Genomic DNA, 25,802 nt, shown 5'->3' with positions numbered 1-25,802 from the left:
GCTTTTGAGACACAAACCTCTGGGTAGTTCTCGGATGAAATGTTGAATGATTTATATGAATGATTTATATGAATATTATTTATATGAATATTAAAATATGTGCCTGCATGTGTAACGTATTTAGCGTAGCTTTTATTCTCTTGAAGTTTTAAATTATTTAATTTGTTCATAGAGGATACAGGCAACCTGTCATGAATGCCACCTCGTGGTCATATCCTAAATTACCGCTATCATTTTGATCATCAAATAACGATCACCTTTTGCTGAAACTGCAAAGTACTTCGAAAACGTGGGTTTTATAGCTGCTGTTAGCAATTACCATTAGAGAGAGATTTTAATAAACTTGTGCATTCTTGTGATAAAGCAAACTTGTGATAAAGCACATTTTTTTTTTACCCAGTTAACGTTAAGCAGATGTAGTATGCTTAGAATAACAGTAGCGCTTAGAAAAGGCTCAGTGTTTCTTTGGTCATTAAAAAGAATGATTATTAAAATGAGTTCATATATTTTTGTTCTGATTTTGTTTCTTACATGTATTTTAAATCAAATTTATTAGACTGATTAAAACCGGTGTTTATTAATACATTTCTGGCAATTTTTTTTAGGTTATGAAGCAAAATGGATCATCAGAGATATTAAATAAACTTTATGATACAGCAATGGACAAGCTAGAGGGTGTGAAGAAGGATTATGATGCCCTAAGGAAACGGTACAATGAGAAAATCGCAAGTCACAACACGGATCTGAGCCGTCTAGAACAGGCTGAGGAGGAGAACAGACGTTTTCAGAAACAGATTGACATGTTAATGAAGCAAAGGGACACAGCAATACATTTTCAGCAGCAATATTCGTCCTCCATTAGAAGGTATAATCAGTTTTCTTGAGGGATTCTGTGAAGGCAGTGTCAATTCTAGCGTAGCATCTTACCTTCTCCGTGGTAGAATTACAAATACTTTTCTAACCTTTTTTCCTAAAATTTTTCTCTAGTGTATGTTATTGTGGTGCAATGAGTAAGCATGGGTTTCTATGTAAGATTTTCTGGAAGGTCCTAGGAGGTGTGATGAGAATGTTTATTTGGAGAAACAGTGCTTTTTCTTGACAAAAGGATCTTCCAGTTAGGGTTTGGCATTGTGTAAGGAATTTTAACCATTGTTTAGTTGATATGAGAAGGGGATGTTCTGACTTTCAAAATACATTTATTCTTAGGTTTAGACACAAGAGTCAAATACAGCTGATGTTTTGTCGAATGTCTGACTTTGTGTTCCAAACAAACTCCTTAACAGGTGGTGAGCGCAACAACATATATGTGTTTATTTGGATATTAAAGACAAGTCAGTAAGAGAATATAATGTCTAAAAGCCATTTAGCAAATGAAAATGTTATCAAGCATAAGTTAACTTCAAATGATATTAGAATTGCAGACTGTATGGGACTCCAGGACAGAGCTTTGGGCTGGCAGCAGAGTTCAGTGGATGCAGATATCTGGGAGTCTTGCTTCACTGAGAAGGCGCTGCTTCTACGAGCTTAACTGCCAAAACAGAAGGGCACAGAGACTATATCACACCACACTTCTTAATCTCTCTCCTTGATACTAAGCCTACACAGTTACCCATATGGAGTAGGAAGAATGATAATGTACACAAAGACTCCAAAGAGCATCTGTGGGCACATTGAGGATGTTTTTACTGATGTATGTTAAGGATAATACACAACTCCCACAGATCAAAGTAAAAAAAATGGGTTTTTTTAATACATTCGTAGACTTGTAGTGATTAAAGAAGTTGAGATTGAACATAGATAGTAATGTACACATGAAAGCCATGTACCTATTTGTGATACATCTGATTAAGTTATAGGAGAATATGAGTAATAAGAGAATAATTTATGTAATTTAAACTGCCGTGGATTTCCTAGAGTGAGGGAAAGCCTAACATATACTACAAGAAACACTTCAACCTTCTAATACATGCAGAAGCTCAGCATATTCTTGTATTGGATTGTGATTTAGGTTCTTCTTGAGAGGAAGGTGTGGTTTGATAATAAGCAGACATTGGTTTTAAGAATTTCATGGAAGATACTCATGTTCCTGTGAATCCGTGATCCAACTAAACTAATATAACTGAACTCAAGGAATTTTTGTGTTCTATTCAGTTGGCTTTGGGTCTGGACTTTTTTTACTTGCTTGTATTTATAGAAACCTTTATTTGTCATATGTTTTTACCCTTTCCTTATAACCAAAACCATATTTCTCTGGGTGACTGATGAAGAATTTTTAAAATGCTTTTCAGATGTGTATACTTTCCAGAATGTGACTTAATAAACTTGCAGTTTGAGGATTAATGGGTCATAAATTGCCACACTAATTTTTTAATTAATGCCAAGTGTAAACAGTGAAAGTAGGTTTTAAAGTGAGCAGGAAGAGTAAGACTCCAGTGATGGTCTGGGTCTCGTTTTGAGTTAATCTTTGGCCCTAAAATATATTGGGGAAGTGTTCAGCCTTTTTAATTTTGTCTATAATGTTGTCACAGTAATGCACATCATATGAATGCTATGAGGATGATTTAGGTAGTGATTAGTTTGCAGATTACAAATTAGCTATGTTGGCTATGTAATTCCTATGTGCTAAATCTTACGCTACATGGGTGCTGCTGCATTTTGCATGTGGGCTATGATGCCTGCACAGATCTGCCAGTAGTTTGCAATTGTATTGACGACAAAGCAAGTAGTCCTGGGAGGGTTCTTTTCAGAACTCCTTAAAAACCCATGCTTGCTGCTACAGATCCATCTAACTTTGCTACTCATATTAACCCATACTTAACAGTTGTTAGAAGTGGGCCTTCTCTACAGAGGGCATCTGTGAAAATGTGATCCAGCTGCTTGTATTTTCCTAGGAAGCAATGCAAGGTCTAGCAGGACCAAGGTCCTGCTGGGTCACTGCTTTCAGGTTTCCGCAATTATCACTACTTAATACATCCTTCTATAGACAGACACTTTCCTTTCTCTCTCTGATCACTTCCCCGTGCGATATGCTTGTTGTGTGGTTTTGCTTTTTTTCTTTTCCCATGTTCTTCCTTACTGATAATACTTTTTTTTTTTTCTTTCTGCTTGGCAAACATTGCATTAAATCTTTGCTCCTCCACTCTCCCATGTATCTTCCTGGTGGTGTCCTTGATTCTGAACCCAAAATACTTTGTGAATGTACTGTGGGTTATCACATGGCTATGAGGTTCCTTGGCATAGTCTTTAGATTTCTGATAAATCCTTGTATACTTCTCCTATAGTATATTCTTACCTTCATGCTCACAGTTCTGAAAAGAAAAAAAGAAATCCAGATTGTAATATGTTAGATCTTCTGTGCTGTCAGCCAGATGATCTCTTAAATTGAAAAATACCTCGAAAGGAGCAGGGCGATGGTTTTGAAATTACTGGCAGATGCTTCAGTAAAGCTATGGCAATGCTTTAAATACACTGAGGCTTCCAAGGAAGTGTTTGAAATTGAGTTTACAGGTTTCCCTTGGGAATGGTCAGGCAACATGCTGTGTTAGAGAAGAAATAGTGATTTTAAACAGTGTGAGGGGTATGTGCGAAATTTGGATAACCCTAAAAGTTCATCAACTTAAGTAAGTACACTGTTTCTATCAATGGCATTTACCTGTGAGATTTTGGAAAAAACTTTCAAGGAAATCTTGGTTTCCAGTTGCGGTAAAACACTGCTCTCAGGAGAAGTTCTTTTTCAGACCTAATTGTGAATTTGTGTGTAGAATTATATTTCCATTTTTAAGAATGCTTTGTCAATATAAACACTAAAGTTACTACTTACAAATTAAATTAAACTTTTCAGGTCCTTTTTTGATTGTGCCATACTTCCGTATATTTTAGTTATAAAATACATGTGTTTTCATCTGTGTTAACTGTCAAAAGTAATTTAAAAAATTTTAAGATACTTTGCATTTCAGTTTTACTGGATTAACCTACTGATGAAAACAAACAGTAATGTCTGAATTACCTGGTTTTAGTTCCATTGTCTGCATTTTTACTGTAATCACACATTTTTTTTCTCCTCTAACCTGTCCATTACCAACCTTGTGGCATATTTGAGCATGTGGAAGTTGTTCTGTTTGTTTTCCAATTTCTGCATTTGTTTCCCTTCTTCCCACATGCCTGAGAATGTATGCTGCGAGAAGGAATTAAATTCTAAGATGAGCAGAGCTCAACGCAGTGAATAAAGTTAAATTTCTGCTATTAAACAATAGCAACGTTTTGCATTCCTTTTAGAGTAATTTATTCAAAATTCACCTTTTATAATTAAACTAATTCTAAATTATTTCTAACAGTTTTTATATTTCAGTTCCTTAAAGAGGTTCTCTAATATTCGTAAAGGCTTACTAATATTCCTGAAGCAATAACTAGTCTCAACTTTTATTTTGCAGCACTGAGGATACATTGTCTAAGAAGTCCTCTGCAGTTTTATTTTGCCAATGGATACATTTGGCTATCCAGCCAAATCTTTAATGTATGAAAAAGGAAAATAAGGAAAAAGTATCTTACTGGCATTTCTGCTTGGTTTTAGATTTGAATCAGTACAGCAGGAACTAAGCAATGCCACAGCACAAAACAAAGAGTTGCAGAGAGAGATGGAGCGATTACAGTCAGAGGTGACAAGGTTCAAAACAATGCAGTTGAAAGCAGCAAAGGATGCAGAAAAATACAAGGAAGAAAGGGATTCAGTATTCAATGAATACCGCCTTATAATGAGTGAAAGAGATCAAGTAATCAAAGAGGTAGATAAGCTTCAAACAGAGCTGGAGCTTGCAGAGTCCAAACTGAAGAACACTTCTTCTGAAAAGCGAGTGGCTAGTGAAGAGATGGAAGCTTTAAGACAGGTACTAATCTATTTTTCAATGGGGAAGGGAAATGAGTATACATTGTTAACACTAGAATCAGAAATGTATGACTAATGGTTAATGGCTAATAGAAATGCGCTGCAAAGAGGAAATTCTGTGCTTATATTTTCCTACAGCAGTCCTTTTTACTGTCAATCTATTAAGCTTCCATGTTTGAATAGTGTACCTGTCGGTTGAAATTTGCTATTCCCTTGACTTAATCCTGTTCTGCTGGTTATAAATCCTTCCTTTACTGTGTTAGTGTTCTATGCCTTCTCATGTAATGCTTTTTGTAACAATATAGCTCTAAATATTCATTATTTTTAACTTCTAACCTCTACAGGAACCACTGGATACTATCTACTATGACTTAAGACAGTATATGATAAAGTAGTCTCAAATATTTATGCAAAGCCTGTGTTGACATGCATGTTCTTACTCATTTGCCCTCCTTCTGCCTTTGAGTTAAAGAGGATATTTTGAAGATTTTTCATTAGAACTCAGGCATGCCTTAAAGTGTGTGAAACCAGAACTGTGTCTTTTTCAGCAATATGTTCTTGAAATGCTCATCTCGCAACCATGTTATAATTATGCTGTTAAGATTTCCAAAACATGATTTGCTGCTCTGTTTCATTTCAGCTGACATGCATTCACTTGACCCTTTGGTTTACAAATACTTAATTTAGCATGAAATAGATACAAGCAAATGTATCCCATTACCTATAAATCTCATTTTACCTTTTTCACAGCGTTACATCTGAACAAAATGCCCTTTTATGAAAAGTTAAGGTGTGGAGCTTTTTTTAAATAACCCCATGGTTGATGGACATAATGTGGATTGTGACACATTAAAAATAAATAATTTCTGGGTTTAAGCATGCGTGGTTTTCAACCCTGCGTATTTGACAGCTAAGTAATTTAGGTCTCTAGCGAGTGAGATCTTAATGCATGTTTCATACCTGTTCTGCTTTCATCAAAGCCATTAATCCAATAGAAATGTCTGTTGATTTTAGTGGAAACAGAGTAGCTAATAAGGAATAGTGATGGAACACAATTAGTTGTTCTTGCTCCAGTTTATTAGATCTGTCATTGTGGTACTATGAGTAATTTGCCAAAGTATTTTAAGAGATGGGAAATTAAAATCTTAAATATATGGGTATTTCCTCCTACATGTATGATTTGAAGGGATGTTTGAACAGGAACCAGTAAGAGCCTAGGACTCATGAGTGAGATTCTTGCAGTGCACAGATATACATTTTTCTTCACCCAGAACTGGCACATCAGAAAGTAGAAATAATCTTTTCTGTAATGTACTAAAAGGTGTAAAATACTGTAAATTTACTTTTCGTTCCTGTTTTCTTTTCCTGTTACTATGACTCTTCTGCATGTGAGCAGGTATGTTCCTTTGTCACGTAGTACTGGCTCTTAGCAGCTGCATTCAGTGTGTCAGAGATTTCCTAGCTCTGGCAAGGCAAATGTTAGAAAGACTGAAAAAATTTGTTGATCAAGTGATATATTCACTTGAAATAGTATGCTGAAAGATGCCCTTACTTAAGTGGGTTTGATCCTGTCAGTGAATGGTTGGTCTGGTGCTTGCTAAAATGTAACTTAACGGTCTTTGCTTTCCTTGTGATGTATAGCAGCTTTAAGTGCGCTTATAGTCCATTGACTGATTGAAACAGCACTGAATCTATTTAGGTAATTTTAAATGTAATTTCTTCCCTGAAGCTTGTGTTTGCTAGCATACCTTTTATGTCCCAAAGGAATGTAAAAGCAACTGAAATGGGTGAAATGGGGGAGTGGTTGATTTTTAAGCATTATGTTTTGAGCAGTTACTGATGATGTCAGTCAATTTCCTATTTATTTAAGGTTTGTTGGTCACACATGCTCAAGCATAATGGGTTAATTTACATTCAAAATACAGTAATTGCCTGGCATTTACAGATGATAGAAGAAATCTCAGGATTTTGCACTATGGATAGTTTTGGATTAAGTTCTCAGGAGTTTGGCCACTCAAACCTAGGGATTAGATGTTCTAAATTTCCCCCTCTACTTTCCCCAGTGGTGTTTTTATTTGGCATAATCTTTTGCTCCAGCAAATACTTAGAATGTCGTGTTTCACCTCAGTGGTAGTCAGCTTTCCTCTCTAATAGACTTGTTGTATTTTATCCTCGCTGCAGTATATTCAGATGCAAGAACTTCTTTCAAACGTAAGAATTCTTCACAAATTCAGAATTGTTCTTCGAATCAAACCATTCTAATGTTTCCAAACAGAAGCTGTTATAGTCAGTGCCAAATGGCACATTGCCGTGTGCTGCGTGTTGTGATTTTATGCAAATGTCACAGGAAAAAGACAGAGGTGAAATATTACTACTGACCACTGGAGGCAGTGGCTGCTCTTATTCAGATAGTTTTTATCGAGCATGCTGGAAGAAATGGTGGCAATACATATTTTTTCCAATCACCTTAAAGTACTGTAAATTCTTGGTTTATGAAGGGCTTGCTGAGAGCTTTCCCTCTGCTTTGATACTTGATGACTTTCAGCTGCATGCAGGAAAAAAGTTTAATATATTTGTGTAAGTTTTATACACACATTTGAATGCGTATTTAATACAGACTATAGTTAAGCTGTACAAAATGTTGCTTCCAGTACTAAAACTTGCCTGCACCACAAGATGGGCCAGGGATGTCTTTCTTCAGAGGTACTGAGCAATGGAAGCTCTTACTGATGTTGAAGAAACTTGAGTGCTCTGGTAATTGACAATCACTGATGTGTTTAAAGTTCATCAAGTGAGTTATTAATTCTAGTGCCTTTCTGTTACTCTACAGCAAAAATAACTCTTAATATCATTGCAGAACTGTTTTAACAGCCTGACTAGCCTTAATAAGATGCTGATTGCAAAAAAGATTATGTTATTACAGCAAAATGCAGTTGCCATCCGTGTTTTAAATACTCTTTGGAAATTGTAGAGGAAAACAGAATGTAGATCAGTTTATGAAATTTTGACTTTCTATCTTAAAGTATTTGGACCCTTTCTTTCTTTTGCTTTTGAGATGTCAGCTGTTTCTGGTAGTCTTTTTGAGAGCAAAACATCAATAATTTCTAGCTAGGAGTGCCTCTATGTAGAAGGACTTTTTTGTAGCCATTGGCTGAATGCGTCTAGAGAGCTGGACCATCTAATAATTTAGTGGCATGAACTTCAGTTGTTTCAAAACCTCATTTTTCCAATAGGAAGTCTAAACTATTTCAAAAGGATAGATTGTATTTTAGAGCTACATTTGCCTCTTTTTTATCATGATGCAGTTAAATTCCACATTTAATAAGATGTATTGTCATTCTGTTTTATGGCAAACTGTACTGAACAGCATACTGAACATGCTCTGGTTTGCACATTAGTATTTTACTGGCATATGACTTGAATGTCCCTTTGTCATGGTTTAACCCCAGCTGTCAACCAAATGCCAAGCAGCTGCTTGCTCACTCTTCTTCCCCCACACCACTGGTGGGATGGGGAGGAGAATCAGAAAAAAGTAAACCCCAAAAGTTGAGGTAAAAACAGTTAAAAAATTGAAACAAAGTAAAATTAACAATAATAATAAGAAAAAGAGAGAAAGAGGAATAAAATTCAGGAAACACAAGTGATGCATAGCACAATTGCTCACCACCCGCTGGCCGATACCCAGCCTGACCCGAGCAGTGATTGGTTCCTTCCAGGTGACTCCACCCAGTTTGTATACTGGGCATGACGTGCTGTGGTATGGAATACCCCTTCGGCTAGTTTGGGTTAGGTGTCCTGGTTATGCTCCCTCCCGGCTTCTTGTGCCCCTCCTCACTGGCAGAGCATGGAAAACTGTGAAGTCCTTGACTTAGCATAAGCGTTACTTAGCAACAACTAAAACATCAGTTATGAATGTTGTTCTCAAACTAAATCCAAAACACAACACTGTACCAGCTACTAAGAAGAAAACTAACTATCCCAGCTGGAACCAGGATGTCCTTTAAAACTTCTGAGGGAGCTATAAGATACTTACATAGCTGGGCTGTCTACATGATTTCAGTCATATAAAATTGAGGCAGTTGCTTAAAAATATTTGCAGTATGTTCTTACCTGTTGTCATACTTACATCCTTTTGTTAAAACACCAAGTCTGACTGGTTAATAACCTTCCCTTATTCAGTTTCCTCAAAACTGTGAGTGTTCCCAGATCCTTGCTTACTTTTGACTTGGCACTCTGCTAATGTGATGGTGTGATATCTTTAATAACAGATTTAATATTCTTTACTAGTACTTACTTGTACGTAATATGAGCACAGTCCTGTTCTGCTCCCATTTTTCAGAACATTAGTGGTAAATGCTCTAGGCTTTTAAGGTGTCAGTGTGTATCCAGTTGGAAAGAATGAACCATTTTCTTCTGTACTTAACCTACTGCAACAATGGATCTTGTTTTAGGAGCTAAACTCAGCTCTAGTGGAAAGAGATCGAGCAATTTGTGAGAGGAATGAGTTGCTGGAAAAATACTGTCATGAAGTGAAGGACAAAGCTGAGGCCCAGAAGGAACTTGACCAAGCGTGCAAGGATATAGAGACAGTGAAGGAGGAAAGAGATGTTGCCAGGAAAGAGAGAACAGAAGCTATCATCCAGAGAGACCATCTACTAAGGGAATATTATCAGGCCCGTCAGGTATTGCAAGTCTTCTCAAATGCCTTTTTGTTTGTAGCTTAAAAGGGTCAGTAATTTTCAAGAGATTTGTTAAAGGTCTGGGTATATTTGGTGTCTTCTTCCTTTTTCCCAAGTCACTCTACCTACGTATACATGCACCTATGTTCTTCAAGACATAGTGACAGAACTTCTTGTTTGTAAGAAATACAGTCATGCTTCGTATTAATTTTCTGATTATAAAAATAAATGGCAGATAAAATACTGTGTTTGAGTAGGTGGCTAGACAGTTTAATACCTGCTGGTAGGCCTGTTGCTATCTATAACATGTTGTTCATGCCTGTGAGCTGCTCAGGATGTTAGGTGTTTCTGAAACTTCATAAAGGAAGTTAATTAAAGTGTGATTGTAAATTTTCTATTCAGTACGTGTTCTTAGTATACATATGCTGTTCTGACAATTTATGTATCTGTGTGAGTAGTAACATTCTTACAATTCTGCACACTTATTGATGCTCGTCTTGTGTGCAGTACTAAACATCAGTCCACGTACAACTGTAAATGCTTATCTGTAATGTAGTATGAAAATGCGAAGTATCAGCACTCTCATGAATTCTTCCTCATGAGATAATACAAAATTATTTAATTTAAACTAGATAGTTTGGTTTGTTTTCATAAATCTTGTATTCTTCTTTCATTGAATACCAACCCTTTACCAGTACAAAAAGATTTTTTTAGTCTTGCCTGCCATACTGATTTGCAAGTCCTGAATGAGTGTGAGAGGAAGCAGTTAAACTGTGCATTCAGTTGTACTAGAAATTGAAACTAGAAACTGAAAGAGGTTAGATTTAGATTAGATATTAGGAAGAAATCCTTCACGGAGGGTGCTGAGACACTGGAACAGGTTGCCCAGAGAAGCTGTGGCTGCCCCATCCCTGTAAGTGTTCAAGGCTAGGCTGGATGAGCCTTTGAGCAACTTGATCTAGTGGAAGGTGTCCCTGCTTATTCCAGAGGGGTTGTAACTAGGTCCCTTCCAACCCAAACCGCTCTATGAGTCTATGACATAGATCTTTCATTGTTTTTGGTTCTTCATGGCCAATCAGTGGGATTTTGGAAACTTGTGTTTTCTTAAGGGAGCTGAGTAAGTTTGGGTGAGCTTTGCTTCGACTTAGCAGTGGACCTGCTCAGATGCTGACCTTTGGCAGATTCTAAATCAGAATTGACATTTCAGATATAAATGTCTGATCTGAGTGGGTTTTTTGATTGTCTTTTTCCTGCCAGTGGACCAGAGGAGAAGAAAGTGATCCTTGGAAATGAAAGAGACAATCCATAGGCCAGACATGACTCTTACTAGCCTCTGTTTGGTCTTGTTTGTTGCAATTTTAGTTTTTTCATGTTGTGTTGAGAATGTAAACCTGAGGTTTAAGATTCAGTGCTGTCTTATTTTTGAATATAATTATAACTTATTTAGAGGGAAAAAAAAAGAGCCCTTGAAGTGTATTAACATGACTTTATAGTCTCTGATATACCTGCATTCAGGTCTTAAAAGCATTCCTCCAAAGTTTAATCTTTAATCAAATGACAAGTCTAATCAAATTCGTTAGATTTCTTTAGATTCTTGACATTAATCACACACAGTTGTTGCAAGCCCATGGCATTCAATGCTGGTGATGGGCTGTACTGTTGTAGTTGCCTTCTATTTATTGTGCTGCAAGCTTGGAGTATTCTCTCTGTATGTCTTACTATTGTAACTATCTCTCATGTTCAAAATAGAGAATATTAGAGGAACAAGTCAATTTAAGAAGCAGCTAATTCTTACCTAAGCCAAGAAACATTGAAACAAAACTCTTTTGGAATTCTGTTGCTCTGTTTTGGAGTTAAGGGACCTGTGTGAATCGCAAGTCTATGTTGTGAACATGTATGTTTAGTTGTCCCAGGGTAAATAACAGACATTAATGCAGGAAATCTGTGTTGTATCTGATTTCTAAATATTCTTGAAGGTTTTTTTCTGTCTACTAAACAGAACAAGCAGAACAAGATAAAAGCATGGAATGTCATCTCTGAAATACAAAATGCTCACTGATGTTATTTCAAAGTGAAGATTCTTATTCGTGTAGATTGTATTCAGACAAATTTATGTGCCACTGGATGAAAAATATTACAGCAGTTTTTATCCTTTTTTTTTTAATCACCACGAGTTGCCGTTAAGATAAATAAGCATTTTTCATGAAAACACAAGAATTGAATATATCAGGTGACACACATAGATATATCAGGTGACACACATAAAAGCTGTTTGTGCATATGTACCTAAAAGTCATGCCTAAAATACTTCTCTGTGTTCCTTAATTCCTAGATACAAGATTCTGCTACCCTTGACATAGAAAGAGCAAACAAAGAAATTGAAATGCTTCGGAAACAATATGAGGCAATGTCACAAGAACTAAAGGAAGCTGTCCAGGAAGCAGAAGTAGCCAAGTGTAGGAGAGATTGGGCCTTTCAAGAGCGGGATAAGATTGTTGCAGAAAGGGAAAGTATACGGTAAACGAATGGTAGATGGTACATGAGTGATCTTTTTAAAACCTGTGTGCAGTTGATGCAATTCTGGGACTTGCTGGTTTTGCTAGCACTTGCTTCAACTTCTGATTAGCTTTCACAGGGTGGTTTTTTTTTCTTTTTTCTTTCCCCAAGTTGAGGGCACCTTGCAGGATACTTTTGCTTTGTCTGTGCTTTCATACCCATAATTTGTCTCTAGTAAGTACTATAGAGCCTAACAGCACCACTACATAGGAACAACAAATAGTGTAATTTTTTCTTTCATATACTTTCAGGTTTTTTAGAGATGTTTTGAAACTGCTTTTTGAATTTTGCGTTAACTATACAGTGTGAAAAAACTAGTTTTTTACTCTGCTAAGTTTTTAAGTAACTAACCTGAAACTTCTTTGCTTCTGAAGGACTTTGTGTGACAACTTAAGAAGGGAGAGAGACCGGGCCGTGAGTGACTTGGCTGAAGCTCTTCGCAATCTGGATGACATGAGAAAGCAGAAAAATGATGCTGTTCGTGAACTGAAGGAACTGAAGTATGTCAGAAAAATGATAAAATTGCATGGAAGCTTGTGATAAAAACTTAGCTTTGTTAGCTGCGTTCACAAGTGAACCGTATGTTGTTATAGCTGTGGACAGCAGGTATTCATGATAATGTATGTGGGAACGTTTCCTATATTTTTAGTTATTATAGAAATTATTGTGATGGGCAGGATCCTAAGTCTTGCTGTCCTAACCTTTTATGTAATTAATGAGACATATATTCTAAGCTTTGTACCGTGGAGATACACTTAAACAATATGGAATTCTTTCACTGAAGTTGAATTAACTGCAACTTAGTTCCTCCCAGCTGTATTCTCACTGGTTTATGAGTGCAAGGAAGATACGCATCATACATCATCTCAGTGGGTTGTAGAAGAGGTTTTGCTGTCAGTATTTATTGTGCCTCACTTGTCCTGAGCATACTGATGCAGCTCATATGAGGATAAATTAAATGCATTTTGGGAAATGGTAGAGACCTAGTTGTGCACTTTGGTCATGTAAAAATAATGCAAAAATTGTAAGACTGTGTTAGGACAATGTACAGAAAAGGCAAGTCAATTTGATAGCAGCCCAAGAACATTGGAGAGTTGGAAGCATGAAATAAATTTTTGTCACAGTTTAGTTTTTTGATTTACAAAACAAAAAATAAGGAATCTCACAATGATAACATTATGTATCAGCTTATTTCAAAGGATTGTCCATGTCTTTAAGTAATTGTTTTCTTTGCCTAGGGAGAAGATGGAGAATCAGTTGGAAAAGGAGGCCAGATTCCGTCAGTTGATGGCCCATAGTTCCCATGACTCAGCTATAGACACAGATTCTCTGGAATGGGAAACAGAAGTGGTAGAATTTGAAAAAGACAGAGTAAGTCAAAACCACAAACTGCTTTGTTTTACATATCTGATAATTTTGATTAAAAATAACTCTAATCTGTTTGGGGTTTTTTTGTGTGAGGAACCACACACATATGTAGCAAGTGTGGTAACATCTCGATGAAAGTAGTTGGCAAAACCAAGCTGTTATACACAAGCTTTGTATTTTTCTTAATATGAATTATAAATAAAAATAGTTCCTCCATCTGATCTTGCAGGGTATCCAGGTCCATGTGCTATAAAAAAAAAAGTTTTAAGTGAAACATTTAGCGTTCTTAAAGTTAGTGATTTATTGCAGAAATGGCAGTGCTGAGGCAGCCAAAATTTAGGATGGATGGAAATACTGACATCAGAGAGCTCAGTCCTCTATCCTAACATCTATGCATAAAATAGTTAAGCTTTTACATAAAGTTATGTCTTCTACTTTTCCTTAGATTCAATGGTTAGAAATTTTGAAGTGTTTAAAGTATTTATTAATGATCAACATTTATTTCAGGGCAAGATTGCCCTTCAGTTTAAAAATCTGGGATGAAAGGAGATGTTAATCTCTCTTGCTTGTCTGTAGAGGAAGTTAAATCCCTTTTCCATTTTGGATTATATAATAAAGTCCTTAAATTTAGCTTTCAAGATAACCTCTACATCCTTTCATTATCCTAGTAGTACTTTTCTCCATTTAATTTTATTTTTCTTCATTATAGTCTAGAATTTTTATTTCAATTACTTTCTGTGCAAGTCTTGCATGCTGTTCGATTTGAAATTTTTGGCTGGCACATAACATTTGTTTAAAATTTTTCTGACTGCATAGAACTCATACACAGTCTTCCAGATTGTGTTTCATTTATAACAGCTTCTGCATATACCAGAATTTGTCATTTCTGAATGACAAAGCTTGTGATTTCATCTTGTCTAATTAACTCCCTTTTATTTTACTGCAATATTTGGGGTCATGTGTTTTTATGCTCTTCCAATCTGTGTGTGTTCGAACAGTGCATCCCAACAAAATCACTAATACATTCCTTTTCTGGCACTAAAAATACTATTTATATATGTTGAAATATATAGGTTGAAAAAACTGTATGAACTGAGTACCAATGCTGATTGATCAGACCACTGTGTCTGAATTCTTTCTGGGATAACAATTTCCCTTTCACCATGCTTTTTCACCATTTTTGACCAGCTCCTCCATCGTTGGATTTTGTGCATTGCCATCTTCTCCATTCTAACTGAGAACTAATAATTTTGCTTTTCCATTTTCTGTAAAATTAGTTGGCAAGTCTAGCTGTGGTAAACAACATTGCAGCCTTATGAATTTTCCATTCATGTAGAGTTATTTAGTTATTCTGTACTTTGGTGATTGTTCTAAATATTTGCATTACTGAAATCAAATGCGTGAGCTTTGTAATTTGAATACGTTTCCCTTTCTTGAATGTAGGGATTATACATGCTGCTGTCAAATTATAGCAATAATATTGTGCCAACCTTGATTACATATGTGGGAAAATCCTTGCTGACCTACCAGCATTTGAAGTCCAGGATGGAGGTTATAGAGTTGAATTCATTTAAATCCTTTTATTTTTACTTCAACGTCACTGTCTGCTTAAGCTCATATTCTACAAAATTGCTCAGCTCAAAACTTAGAGAAATAATATTCACTTTCCAGCTCTGAGGCTGTGCAGCTCGGTTTTTATTTTTGTGGCCGCCCCATGCTCTTCTGTATGAACCTTTTCTTACATAGAAGATTTGGAAGAATCAAGGGGTTTAATACATTTTTGGCAGGTTTAGATCAATTGAATTTCTGGTGTATATTTGTATTTTTGTATGTTTTATCTTCAGCTTTTATGAGGCATCTCTTTCACTCCCTGAAGACTTTATGCTCTTCTGATTTTAAGGGGATTAGTCATCAAACCATGTCTAGAACCGTGCCTCAAGTGTCTGATTTAAGTTCTATTTAATTTTTGTATGCTTTTAAATTTCAGGTATCATTTCCCTTCAGTATGCTGAGATGGTTGGTTCAGTTGATTTTGAGTTCTCTAATTTTTATAAGTGTACTATTTAACACTGAAAAGGGCAATAATGAGTTTGTGATCAGTTGCTCCAAGTTTATTTTCTTTAATTTTTTTTTTTTTTTTTTCCATTTATCAAAACTAACTCTGAATTTCCCTGTTTGGTTCAATGACTGATTTGTTAAAGAAGTTTAGCAGTTTTCACATGTAAGATGATCTGTCTTAGCCAGGGTTGGTAGAATATTGCCTCTAATCTATGTTCCCCCATAATGTTAGAGCTTTCTTTCCTTTTACTTGTGGTCTCTAGCTATATCAAAGCGGATGTCTTTCGGAGTTCAGCACTGAGACACAATGCTATTGCCTTACGCTTAGAGTTGCTTTTTTGCCCCAGCTAATGCCCATACCTTGTTCTCTCATTTTACACATTCAACATCATACCTTAAAACAGGATATATGTATGTGAACATGCTTTCTCGCATGCTCTTCTGCTTTCCTATGCTTCTTTGGTGAAGTTCCCCTTCTGCATTATTTCAGCCTTAATCTGAGAGAGAAGGATAATTCTAATGCCAGAGGATGCCTAATAACTAATGGAATTGGTATCTTATATATTGAAGGACAAACTATAAAAAGTTGGCTAGAACAGGTACCCTGTAAATGTAAGTGCATAGTACAAACATGCAGTAATGCCTCTTGCTAACAGACAGTGGTTTGTGCAGCAAACAGCTGCACAACGGTTGGCAGTGCAGTTAAGTCACTTGTTAATAATATTTATTAGGACGATATGGACCTGAAAGCACTTGGTTTTGATGTGGCAGAAGGTGTGAATGAACCATACCTCCCTGGAGACTGTGGGATCTTCGTTACCAAAGTAGACAAAGGAAGCATTGCTGATGGTCGATTAAGGTAGAGTTTGACTTTGGAAGATATTTGTCTTTTGTTGATCATAATAAACTAAATATGAGCATATTGTAAATTGTCTTTCTTCCCTTTTTTAAAGTTCTTTTTTATCATTAGTCATGTTTGTAATATTAATGTTGGTTGCGAAATCGCACTGAGAAGACTGATGCCTAAAAGCATTGCAGAAACTAGACACTGTCTTATCCCTTAAAACTCACCACAATTTGAAATGTTTTTATTTCTCTGTGTCTCACCTCCTTTCTTTATTATCTTCTCAAACTTTCATCTATTTATTTAAATTTTGGTAAAGATATGAGGGTGAACTAAGGTTGGAGGGCAAGCAGAAATGATAGTAGAGTGAGGGATAATTTGAAACCTGCTCCTGTTCTTAGTGCCGATAGGAGATTTTTAATAACTCCCCTCTCTCCAAAGCATTGCTTTTAAATAAGGTGCAGGCATAAGTGATTTGAAGATATACTTTGTCTAGTGAAGTGCAGACTGAAAGTCCTGGTTTTCATTTAGCCACTATTTAGTGCTTTTTCAGGAATGGAGAACTCCAGATAATTAAAAATTAGTGTATTGAGATGAGCTCTGTTACATCCTTTCTCATGAATATTGTGTTCTGCATCCAGCAAAGTGTGTTTATAACACTGACCTGCTTATTTCTGTTTATCATCTACCAGAGTGAATGATTGGTTGCTGAAGATAAATGATGTGGATCTTACTAATAAGGATAAAAAGCAAGTTATAAAAGCTGTTCTAAATGGAGGAGGTGTTATTAACATGGTGGTTCGAAGAAGGAAGTCCTTAGGTGGGCGAGTGATAACGCCTCTTCACATCAATGTTTCCGGACAAAAAGGTAATGGCTCTGAATGATGTATGTAAATAGTACGTGTTTCTTCAGCCAAAAATGGCTCGACATAAAGGTACATGTTCTGAGCCTCTGCTTAAATCCTACTTAAACTGTCACTTTCTTCTAGATAGGGATTTTCATTAATTGTTAACTAAGAATGCTAATATTAATGATAATTTTATTCTGTAAGTAAGTACTGGCTTTTTTTTTTTTTTTTTTCCCCTCTTCATTGGGGTTTTTTTGGGGTTTTTTTGTTTTGTTTTTTTTTCTTTTGTTTCTAATTTTAATACTTGGTTCTAGTGAGCTGCCTGACTGGAATGTTACCAGGAGTCTAAACAAGACTGTTAAACCTATTAGTCACCCCAGTTTTGTATATCAAATTTTGGGATATCCAAAATCTCTATTTTCCCTCACTTTGTTCTTATTTCTTCAAAAGGGTTTCAGAAATTGAAATTCAATTGGTTTGGTAGTTATATTTCTTTCTTGTGCAGGCAGGTCAAACATGTTGTTTGAGCAAGGTATTTGATTTGCAGGAGTAAATTACATTTTTTTGTGTGTGTATGTGTATTTCAGATAGTGGGGTCAGTCTAGAAAATGGAGTATTTGTTGCTGCTGTTGTGCCTGGAAGCCCAGCTGCCAAAGAGGGTTCCCTTAGTGTGGGAGATAGAATAATTGCTGTAAGTCTTAAGAATTCATACTCCTTTTTTTTTGTTTATTTTTTATTCATTTTAAAGTACTATCATTAATGCTACTCTTTAAGATGCCAAACCTTCCAATTAATTTTTTACTTTCACTGTATTATACCCTTTTTGTATATTACTAAATATTTATTATAAATTAATGTGTTTGTAGACTGAGTGATAAATATAATGTGCAGGATATTCTCTCATATGAGAATTTTTGATAGAGTCACTAGCTTACTCTTCACACTTGGCTTATATATAATGATACTTGTGATTTTTATAATGAATAGGAAAGGTCAGTTCCAAAAAGACATCCCTTGTTTGGATGAAAGGTTTATTGTCTTTTAAATTACAGTATCACAGATGTCATCCTTCTGGAGGGGAAGTTTTTCCCTGTGTGCATTTGCAGCTTTAAACTCCTGTGTGATTTATGAACTCCTGTGAAACAGAAGGTGGTTACTGTTGATGTGCAAAGGCATAGAGGCTAATGTACTGAAACAAGCGTTGTTACACTGCATCTCTAGGGGGAATAGAAAAATTGTAGTCAGGTAGGTTGGTTGTTAGTGGAGAATGGAAAAAGACTGGGCAAGGTCAACCAGACTTCACTCAGGTATACATATAAAACTAGTGATTTCCCTGTCTCAGGGATGCTCCCTACCTGCTACCTTTGATTTACAGATGTCTATTGTGTTTTGATTTTTTTTGTGTGTAGATCAATGGCATTGCATTAGATAATAAGTCGCTTACTGAATGTGAAGCTTTGCTACGGAACTGTAGGGATTCCCTTACTCTGTCACTGATGAAGGTGAGTAGGAGAAGCTAAATTTTCAGAATTTTCTTGAACTTATACAAAACTGGTTTAGTTCTTCAGGGAAGAGTATATGAAAAAATGATTATATATCATCATGGGAAAGTCTCTGCTAACAATAAGACCATCTGGATGCATGGTACATTCACTCAACAGTTATTTCTAAAGTAAAGCTATTGTGACATCTGGTAGGAAATTAAACTTATTTATTGCTCTTATTTCTTTCCCATTTGTTTGCTGGCTACATGAAATGACTCCTAGCACAATTGCTTCTTTCCTAGTTTCTGCTTCAGAGCTGCAGCAGTTTTGTACATGAAAGATGCCTTCAGAGCACAGAAAGGTTTGCTTTTAGTCAGGAGGGAGCTGTGCAGAAAACTGAAGTCTGGCTATCATGAGGATTAAATACAAGGCTTTCTTTTTCAGGATTATTGAGTTTAGAATCCCATTATGCTGGGCCTGTCACATAGGCCTTGTGAGTGATAATTCCAGCTCTAGAGAGCTTGAGGTTTTAAGAAAGTAAAAAGATGAAATGTGTGAGGGGAAATGGGCAATGAAGGATGACCTATTAGCATCACTTAGCAGGTATAAGTAGAATGCAGGTCCCTTTACTGTCAGTTCAGTAATTCTGCCACATGGAGTTGCCCTTTTGGAATTGTTCTAAAAACGTTTCAAAAAATTTCTAGCCTCATTTTATCTCATGTTGTGGGTTTTGAATATGTAAGATTTTATTAACCTTTCCTTACTGTATCTATACATATCTTGGTGTATATTCAGGCATAGGTAAATCAAGAAGGCTAGAATATGCCTCATACCAAAGAGAAATCAGCTGTAATAATTAGGTGATCAGATGTGTTTTTTGTTTTAGGTTTTTCCTCAAAGTTCTTCTTGGAGTGGTCAAAATATATTTGAAAATCTGAAGGATTCAGAAAAAATATCAAACTGTAGGGTTCATACATCAGACATACAAGCCCAAAATAAAAGAAATCTGAAACTCAACAGCTCAACCCAGACCGACATTTTCAATCCAGACATCATGGATGGCAAGAAGGACCAGAGTGATCAGGGCAGCAGTTCATTTTGCGATCACAAAGCTTTCCCTAATAACACATTGCGAGTAGACTCTCACAGGAACACAGTGCACAGTTGCCACAGTAATTCAGAACACAGTCTCAGCAACTTCAGCCCAGAGGCATATGGGGACCGAGGCTATGGAGATGTTGACTTGGACAACAGGAGGCTGCCTTATGAACCTACAGGAGCTGACTGTATGATGGTAGAGACAGCATTTGACAAAGGACATGGAACTAAGCATAGTGGTGGTACCTGGCCAAAAGTCATGGTTAATATCTCAGCAACAGAAACCGAAAAGTTCTCTGTGTACAGAAAGCCAAAACAAAGGAAATCTATCTTTGACCCTGATACTTTCAAAAGACCACCAACTCCTCCTAAATTGGAGTACCTTTCCCCTAATCAGGTGACAGGCCATTCACCTCAGCCATCAAAAGCTGAAATGGCTTCAACTCCTCCAACTCCTCCTAAGAGGAGTGACTCTATCAAATTTAAACATAAACAGCAGGCCAGCTCTGCATCAGAGTCGACGGTAACAACTGGATCACCACCCACAAGCCCAGCCACTGCCCAAGCTCCGGTTTCCTTGGCACTTAAACAGGACTCTGCTACTCTCAAGGGGCGTGGCAGGAACACTGGGCATTATTATCGGGAGGAGGGAATTGACTGCACTCATCTCTCTTCAAGGAAATCCTGCGAAGATGACATTGGCTTTCAAAGAGTTGAAGAGCCAGAGATTAAAAGACCAAGGCCAAAATCAGCTCCTGCTCTGAGGCATAAGATGACTCCTATGCCCATTCCTAATCCCGCACTTCAGGTAGAAGCTTGGCATATTGAAGCACGAAACTATAAACCTTAAAGTGTATTTTCAGTGTGGTTTTGGGTGCCCAGTTACATTCCACAACAGGAGAGGCATGGCCCATTCTCAAAATCCAGATCCCCTGAGCAGCTACCCCAGACTTAGTTCACACTTTGCAGTATCACAAAATACAGAACCAATTCATGGGGTTTTGGTATTTAACAGGAAGTGGTGGCTGCCAAACAGAATGATAAAGTACTGCTTAGCAGCCACATCTTGGGTTTTAAAGCTGCTTGTTGGAAGATCTGGGCTCGCTCTTGTATGTTTTTGACAACCTGAAAAAAATTAAACAAAAATGCAAAGAGGCAGCTTTAGAAAAAATGAAAATAGGGCCTCCTAAGTTTTACAAAAGTCCTATTGGTGCTCGGCTAACTGTACAAAGTAATGGAAAAAGGTATTTACCATTCACAGTGTTGTTTTTTGTAAGCTTCTATGTGTCTAAATAATTTTGTAAATCTAATCTGAAAATCATAGGATGATACTGTAAAGATGAGAAGTTTCTGAGAGTATGCTTTAGTAATACAGTTCAAAATAAGAATATAATTTATTAGAATAAAAACCTAGCTGGGGAGATTGTGGGTCGTGTCTTACCAGAGTGGGTGGAAGAAGGATTTTATGCGATCTAGGAAGAAGCAGCTGTTTAGACAACTATGTTATTTAAAGCGGCATCATCAGTAACATAGTTTCGGGTCTACTGCCTCAGATCTGCCTAGGTGGCAGATAGAGACTTCCCCCCCCCCCCCCCCCCAATCTGAAATTTCAAAAAGTGTTATTTTTGCTTGTATATAATGACATCATAATGACTTAATATATTGTTTTCTTTACCTGTATTTGTTTATACCTGGATAATCCTACCCTCCTCAGGGAGTTTTACAAGCAATACAGACAGCAGAGCTGAATTGGAAATAGTACAAGGTTTGCAGCCTTATTCTGCACAAATACTGGTATAAGAGAACAACTGACAATTTTGTTTGTCTTTTTTTGGCTGCTTCCATTATATTTCTTCCACATTCCCTTACATTTTTTGGAAAAAGTAGTTATGGAGAGCTTTAAGCCTTTTTTTTATAGAAGTGTCCAGCAAATTCTGCATTATTGTGGTGGTTTAACTCCAGCTGGCAACTAAACACCACACAGCTGCTTGCTCACTGCCCTCGTGCAATTTGGAAAGAGAAACAGAAGGGTAAAAGTGAGAAAACTCATGGATTGAGTTAAAAAGTTTAATGGAAATAATAATGATAATAATTGAAATAATAATAGTGAAAATAATAATGAAAAGGAAAGTAATAAAGAGAAATAAAATCCAAGAAAGACAAGTGACGCAGATGAAAAGAATTGCTCACTACCAACTGACTGATGCCCAGCCAGTCCCTTAATGCAACCTAGGTGTTGGTGCAAGGTGAAGAAGAAAATAATGTAATAGAATTATAAGATTGTAATTTTTGGTTGATGTATTAATTTACATTTCTATGGTTAAATTAGGACTAGGTTCTGTGATTCCTTTTTCTTGGTCCCTTAATTTTTCCCCCTCTCCTTCTGGAAAATAGTCAGAGTTTGTAACTCTAAAGTTGTTGACTGGAGAGCAGAAGTGATATTGTGCCTCAAAATGTGGACACCATTGAGTCTGAAAATTTCCCTCTGGTGGAATAATCTTTGTGCATTACACCTACATACAGTAACATTCAGTCTGCAGTGTATTTGTTCCTGAAGTAGTGTTTATAATATCAAAAATGTATAGAGAACATGCAGTGTAGTTGAATTTGTAGCCGTATTAGGTGTTACCAATTTCCTTAGTTGTGTATATAAACAGTTAAGCTTTTGTACTTTGATAAGTTGATCAATTTGAGAGAACTTTCATCCCTAAGTAATAGGTGGTACAATTACTAATACACCTGTGGTAGTGATCAAATACTGGTTCTGAGAAGGTACCTGTGCATTTTAGTCTTTGTGCTCTCAGTAACTCTTCATTTAATTAAAATAGTGCTATCATAAAAACTCTTAAGCACCTTTTCAGTAATTATTTTTCACTTATTATGTACTTCAATCTCATGTTTTGTGTTGTGCATTTCAGATGTGTAAATTCTGCGTGCTGAGCTCTCTAGCATCACTGTCAATATCTGAGCTATTCTCATGTTTTTGTATCTCACCAGTGCCTACTCATTATGTACAAAAGTTGTGATGGTTCCAAAACCTGCATTGCTCTACTAAAGGGAAGTTGTTCCACACATACCTGAAAATACAAGCTTAGAGGAAAACACTTTCTGGCTAGTTAGATAAGTCTTCTTTAAGAAACATTTGCAATAGTGGCTGAAATAACAGTTAAAATGTGCTGTGAAAGCAGTATTTTAAATGAGAAATGTAGCTGGGTGTTTTATTGGGAAGGAAAGTATATCAGTTAAGTTGCAAACATTGGCCTAAAAAGATTACAAAATAATAAAAAGGTGTAACAGAGCAGGATGGAAGAAGAAAGGGTAGAAGTTAAAAGCATCATTAAAAGACAAAGGCGCGCCAAACACTGATGGTGAGCACATTCTGGAACACATACTAGAAAGATTGAGGTAGCTTACTGCCTATGAAGTTTGGCCATTTTATTTTTTTCTTCTGAATCTTCCTGTAATCCAGTTTCTGTGTTTTTGTAGGTACAGAAGTATGCTCCAGCTAGTGAGGAGCATCTGTCTCCAGAACTACAGGAATGGGCACCATATTCACCCAAACGGTCTGCTAGGCACAGTGATGGCTTTGTGCCGGCTGCATTATATGCTGGCAGCATGTCAGCAGGTGAGTGACAGAAGTCATAGCTACTTTCTGGGAATGCCCCCAGGAATTTGTCCATCTTGGACAATATTGGGGATTAGTCATAAGTGCAGAACAAACATGACTCACAAAACTTATTTCCATGGTTTGTTGTAAATCTGAACATGGTGAAACCTTTACAGTTTAAGAACCATTGAAGAAACTGAGCAATTCCTGGCTGAAGGATTTGTGTTTCCTCAGTTTCTGTGCAGAGGAGTTTTGAATACATTAGTGGTGAACAAGGTGCAGCCTATCCATTAGGCAGACAAGTAACATTTCCAGTGGTTTTGAAAGCAAACAGTAAGTGGAGGCATCCCAAACTTTAGCAGCTTGATTTCTGAATACTTCAAAGGAGAATCATCTCCTGTTCAGGAAGTGCAACATACTAAGTTCTGCCTATTGGAAATGAAATACTTGGAATATCTCAAGTTGAGTGCCCAAACTGTTTGTGATCTTAATCTAAATTATAGATTAAATGCCAATGTGTTTAAGATGCTAAGCTGCTGAAGAGGGGACTCACAAGCAGCTCAAACAGAAATCAATATTATCAGGTGGAACAGGAAACAGCGTGTTGTCTCAGTTGACCCAAATAGTTGTTAGTCTTGAAATTCATGTTAGCAGGTTTTAAATTGGCACTGACTAAACGAAGTACTTCAAGAGTTAATTAGGCTATTGTACATTAGTTGCTTTGAACTAGTTGAGAAGCATTTAGTAAACTTGTTGCCAGATGGATTGTCCAGTCTTTAGTGTAGCTACCTTCAGAAGTTGCATATGAAACTTAATTTTTGAGAAAGATAATATTGATTATTGAGTTTACCCTCAATTCTTTGGAAAGCCTTCAACTCCTGCATATTCTAGAAATTATGGAAAACTTTCTTCTTACTGGAGACCATGAAGGAGGTAATGACTTATATCTGAAACAATCGACAGCTTCAAACTCTGTCGTCCCTACCAATTTTCAGAATTTAAAGAGGTGCTCAAGAGTAGCTCAGATCAAAGAAGCTTTTGCTCTTCTTTGGTTTCTTTTACTCTTTTCTCTTTTTCTCTTTTAATAATAGAAAAAGTATTAAAAGGTAATATTTCTAACTAAAAGCTTTATCTTATGATACCTTTGCATAATAACCCAATCAAGTCAAACCTGCATTAGACAATATGGCTGTATGTCTTGAAATGTGAACAAGTTTTTGCTCTTGTATTCTATACTACTGACTCATTTAGGTGGAAAAGGGTAAGCCAGACTTTGGTCAAATACTGAGGGATCAGTGTACTTAAAAGAACAGCTTCCATATTAAGTTTCATAAATAAATATTGAAATACTGTAATTTACATTTGTAGGACACATTAGAAGTGGGAGTCTTTTGAGGCAGAAGAAGAAAAAGGATCATTTTAGCTGCAGTCAGTTCAAGTACCAACTAAAAACTTGCGTTCCTGTTAGATGACTGTTCAGAGAGAAATGTAGAATTTCTGTTGCCATGTAAAAAAAGTTTGTTACTGGAAAACAGAGAAAATCTTTTACTTATCACTGCATATTAAAATGATGTACTAAGAATTACTTCATTTTTGGTAATATAACCCACTTTTACTGCCTTATTACAAAATTATAAAGCAGATTTTAAATATGAGTGTCCTAGTTAGAAGATGTCAAATGGTGCTTAATCTGTTATTTGTCTCAATTTTTATTTATCGTACATGCAAATGTTATAATACATATTTATATTAATATTCAAATATATTTAAAATCTGCTGTTTATATTGTAATAATGTTGATAAGAATGTGTTTTTATCATCTTAAGCAGGTACGGTACCAAGAAGCTTAGCACCATGCCCTGCAGTAACTGCTGTCATGAGAAATCCAATCTATACTGCCTGGAGCCATAGAGTTCACACTAGTAATTGCCCATCGGTCGCCAGCCAAATATGCCATCAGCATCTGCATCCCAGGTGTCTTGAAATTTATATCACCTTAAATTTTTGTTTTCATTCGGATGAAATTGCTTCTGGTAGTTATTTTATACAGTGCAGAGTGAAACACACTGTTGTGTGTTATTTTGACCCAGGGTTCTCAAAACCATTATTGAGTAGAAGTGATGTGCCAGTTGCTTTCATGTCTTTCAGTAACTGATGGATTAGATTTCTTTCTGCTCCACTGGCTGATACTGACAAAGAAATGTAACTCATTTCTAATGTTTTTTTTCTCATCCTTGCCAAAGTGAATAAAGCCTTTCCCTTTTCTCATAGCACTTCAGCCTATTTCTCCTCTGACTTCTCTTAATTCATAAAATGATGGAAAAATTGGGAAGTGAGAAGGAGGGGCACATTAATTTTATTCAGTAACTCTGGAATAA

The 25,802-nt window shown here is 36.4% G+C and overlaps 1 protein-coding gene across 4 annotated transcripts in view; it reads left to right on the top strand.

Annotated features, from left to right (window-relative positions):
• DLG5 (discs large MAGUK scaffold protein 5) overlaps positions 1-25,802 on the top strand; it is a 111,346-nt gene that overhangs the window by 64,350 nt on the left and 21,194 nt on the right. For 3 of the 4 annotated variants that reach the window (XM_030485711.1, XM_030485713.1, XM_030485715.1), the window contains exons 6-18: positions 606-865; positions 4,571-4,883; positions 9,334-9,564; positions 11,894-12,078; positions 12,492-12,617; positions 13,356-13,488; positions 16,275-16,402; positions 17,080-17,255; positions 17,823-17,926; positions 18,645-18,737; positions 19,606-20,625; positions 23,304-23,442; positions 25,251-25,398. In XM_030485711.1, coding sequence (XP_030341571.1) covers positions 606-865; positions 4,571-4,883; positions 9,334-9,564; positions 11,894-12,078; positions 12,492-12,617; positions 13,356-13,488; positions 16,275-16,402; positions 17,080-17,255; positions 17,823-17,926; positions 18,645-18,737; positions 19,606-20,625; positions 23,304-23,442; positions 25,251-25,398 — 3,056 coding nt within the window. The remainder of the gene's footprint in view (positions 1-605; positions 866-4,570; positions 4,884-9,333; positions 9,565-11,893; positions 12,079-12,491; positions 12,618-13,355; positions 13,489-16,274; positions 16,403-17,079; positions 17,256-17,822; positions 17,927-18,644; positions 18,738-19,605; positions 20,626-23,303; positions 23,443-25,250; positions 25,399-25,802) is intronic. The other variant, XM_030485712.1, reaches the window with a different exon arrangement.

This window comes from Strigops habroptila, chromosome 5 (genome assembly GCF_004027225.2).
Source record: "Strigops habroptila isolate Jane chromosome 5, bStrHab1.2.pri, whole genome shotgun sequence".
Lineage (NCBI taxonomy): Eukaryota > Metazoa > Chordata > Aves > Psittaciformes > Psittacidae > Strigops > Strigops habroptila.
This window is presented reverse-complemented; position numbering and strand designations above follow the sequence as displayed.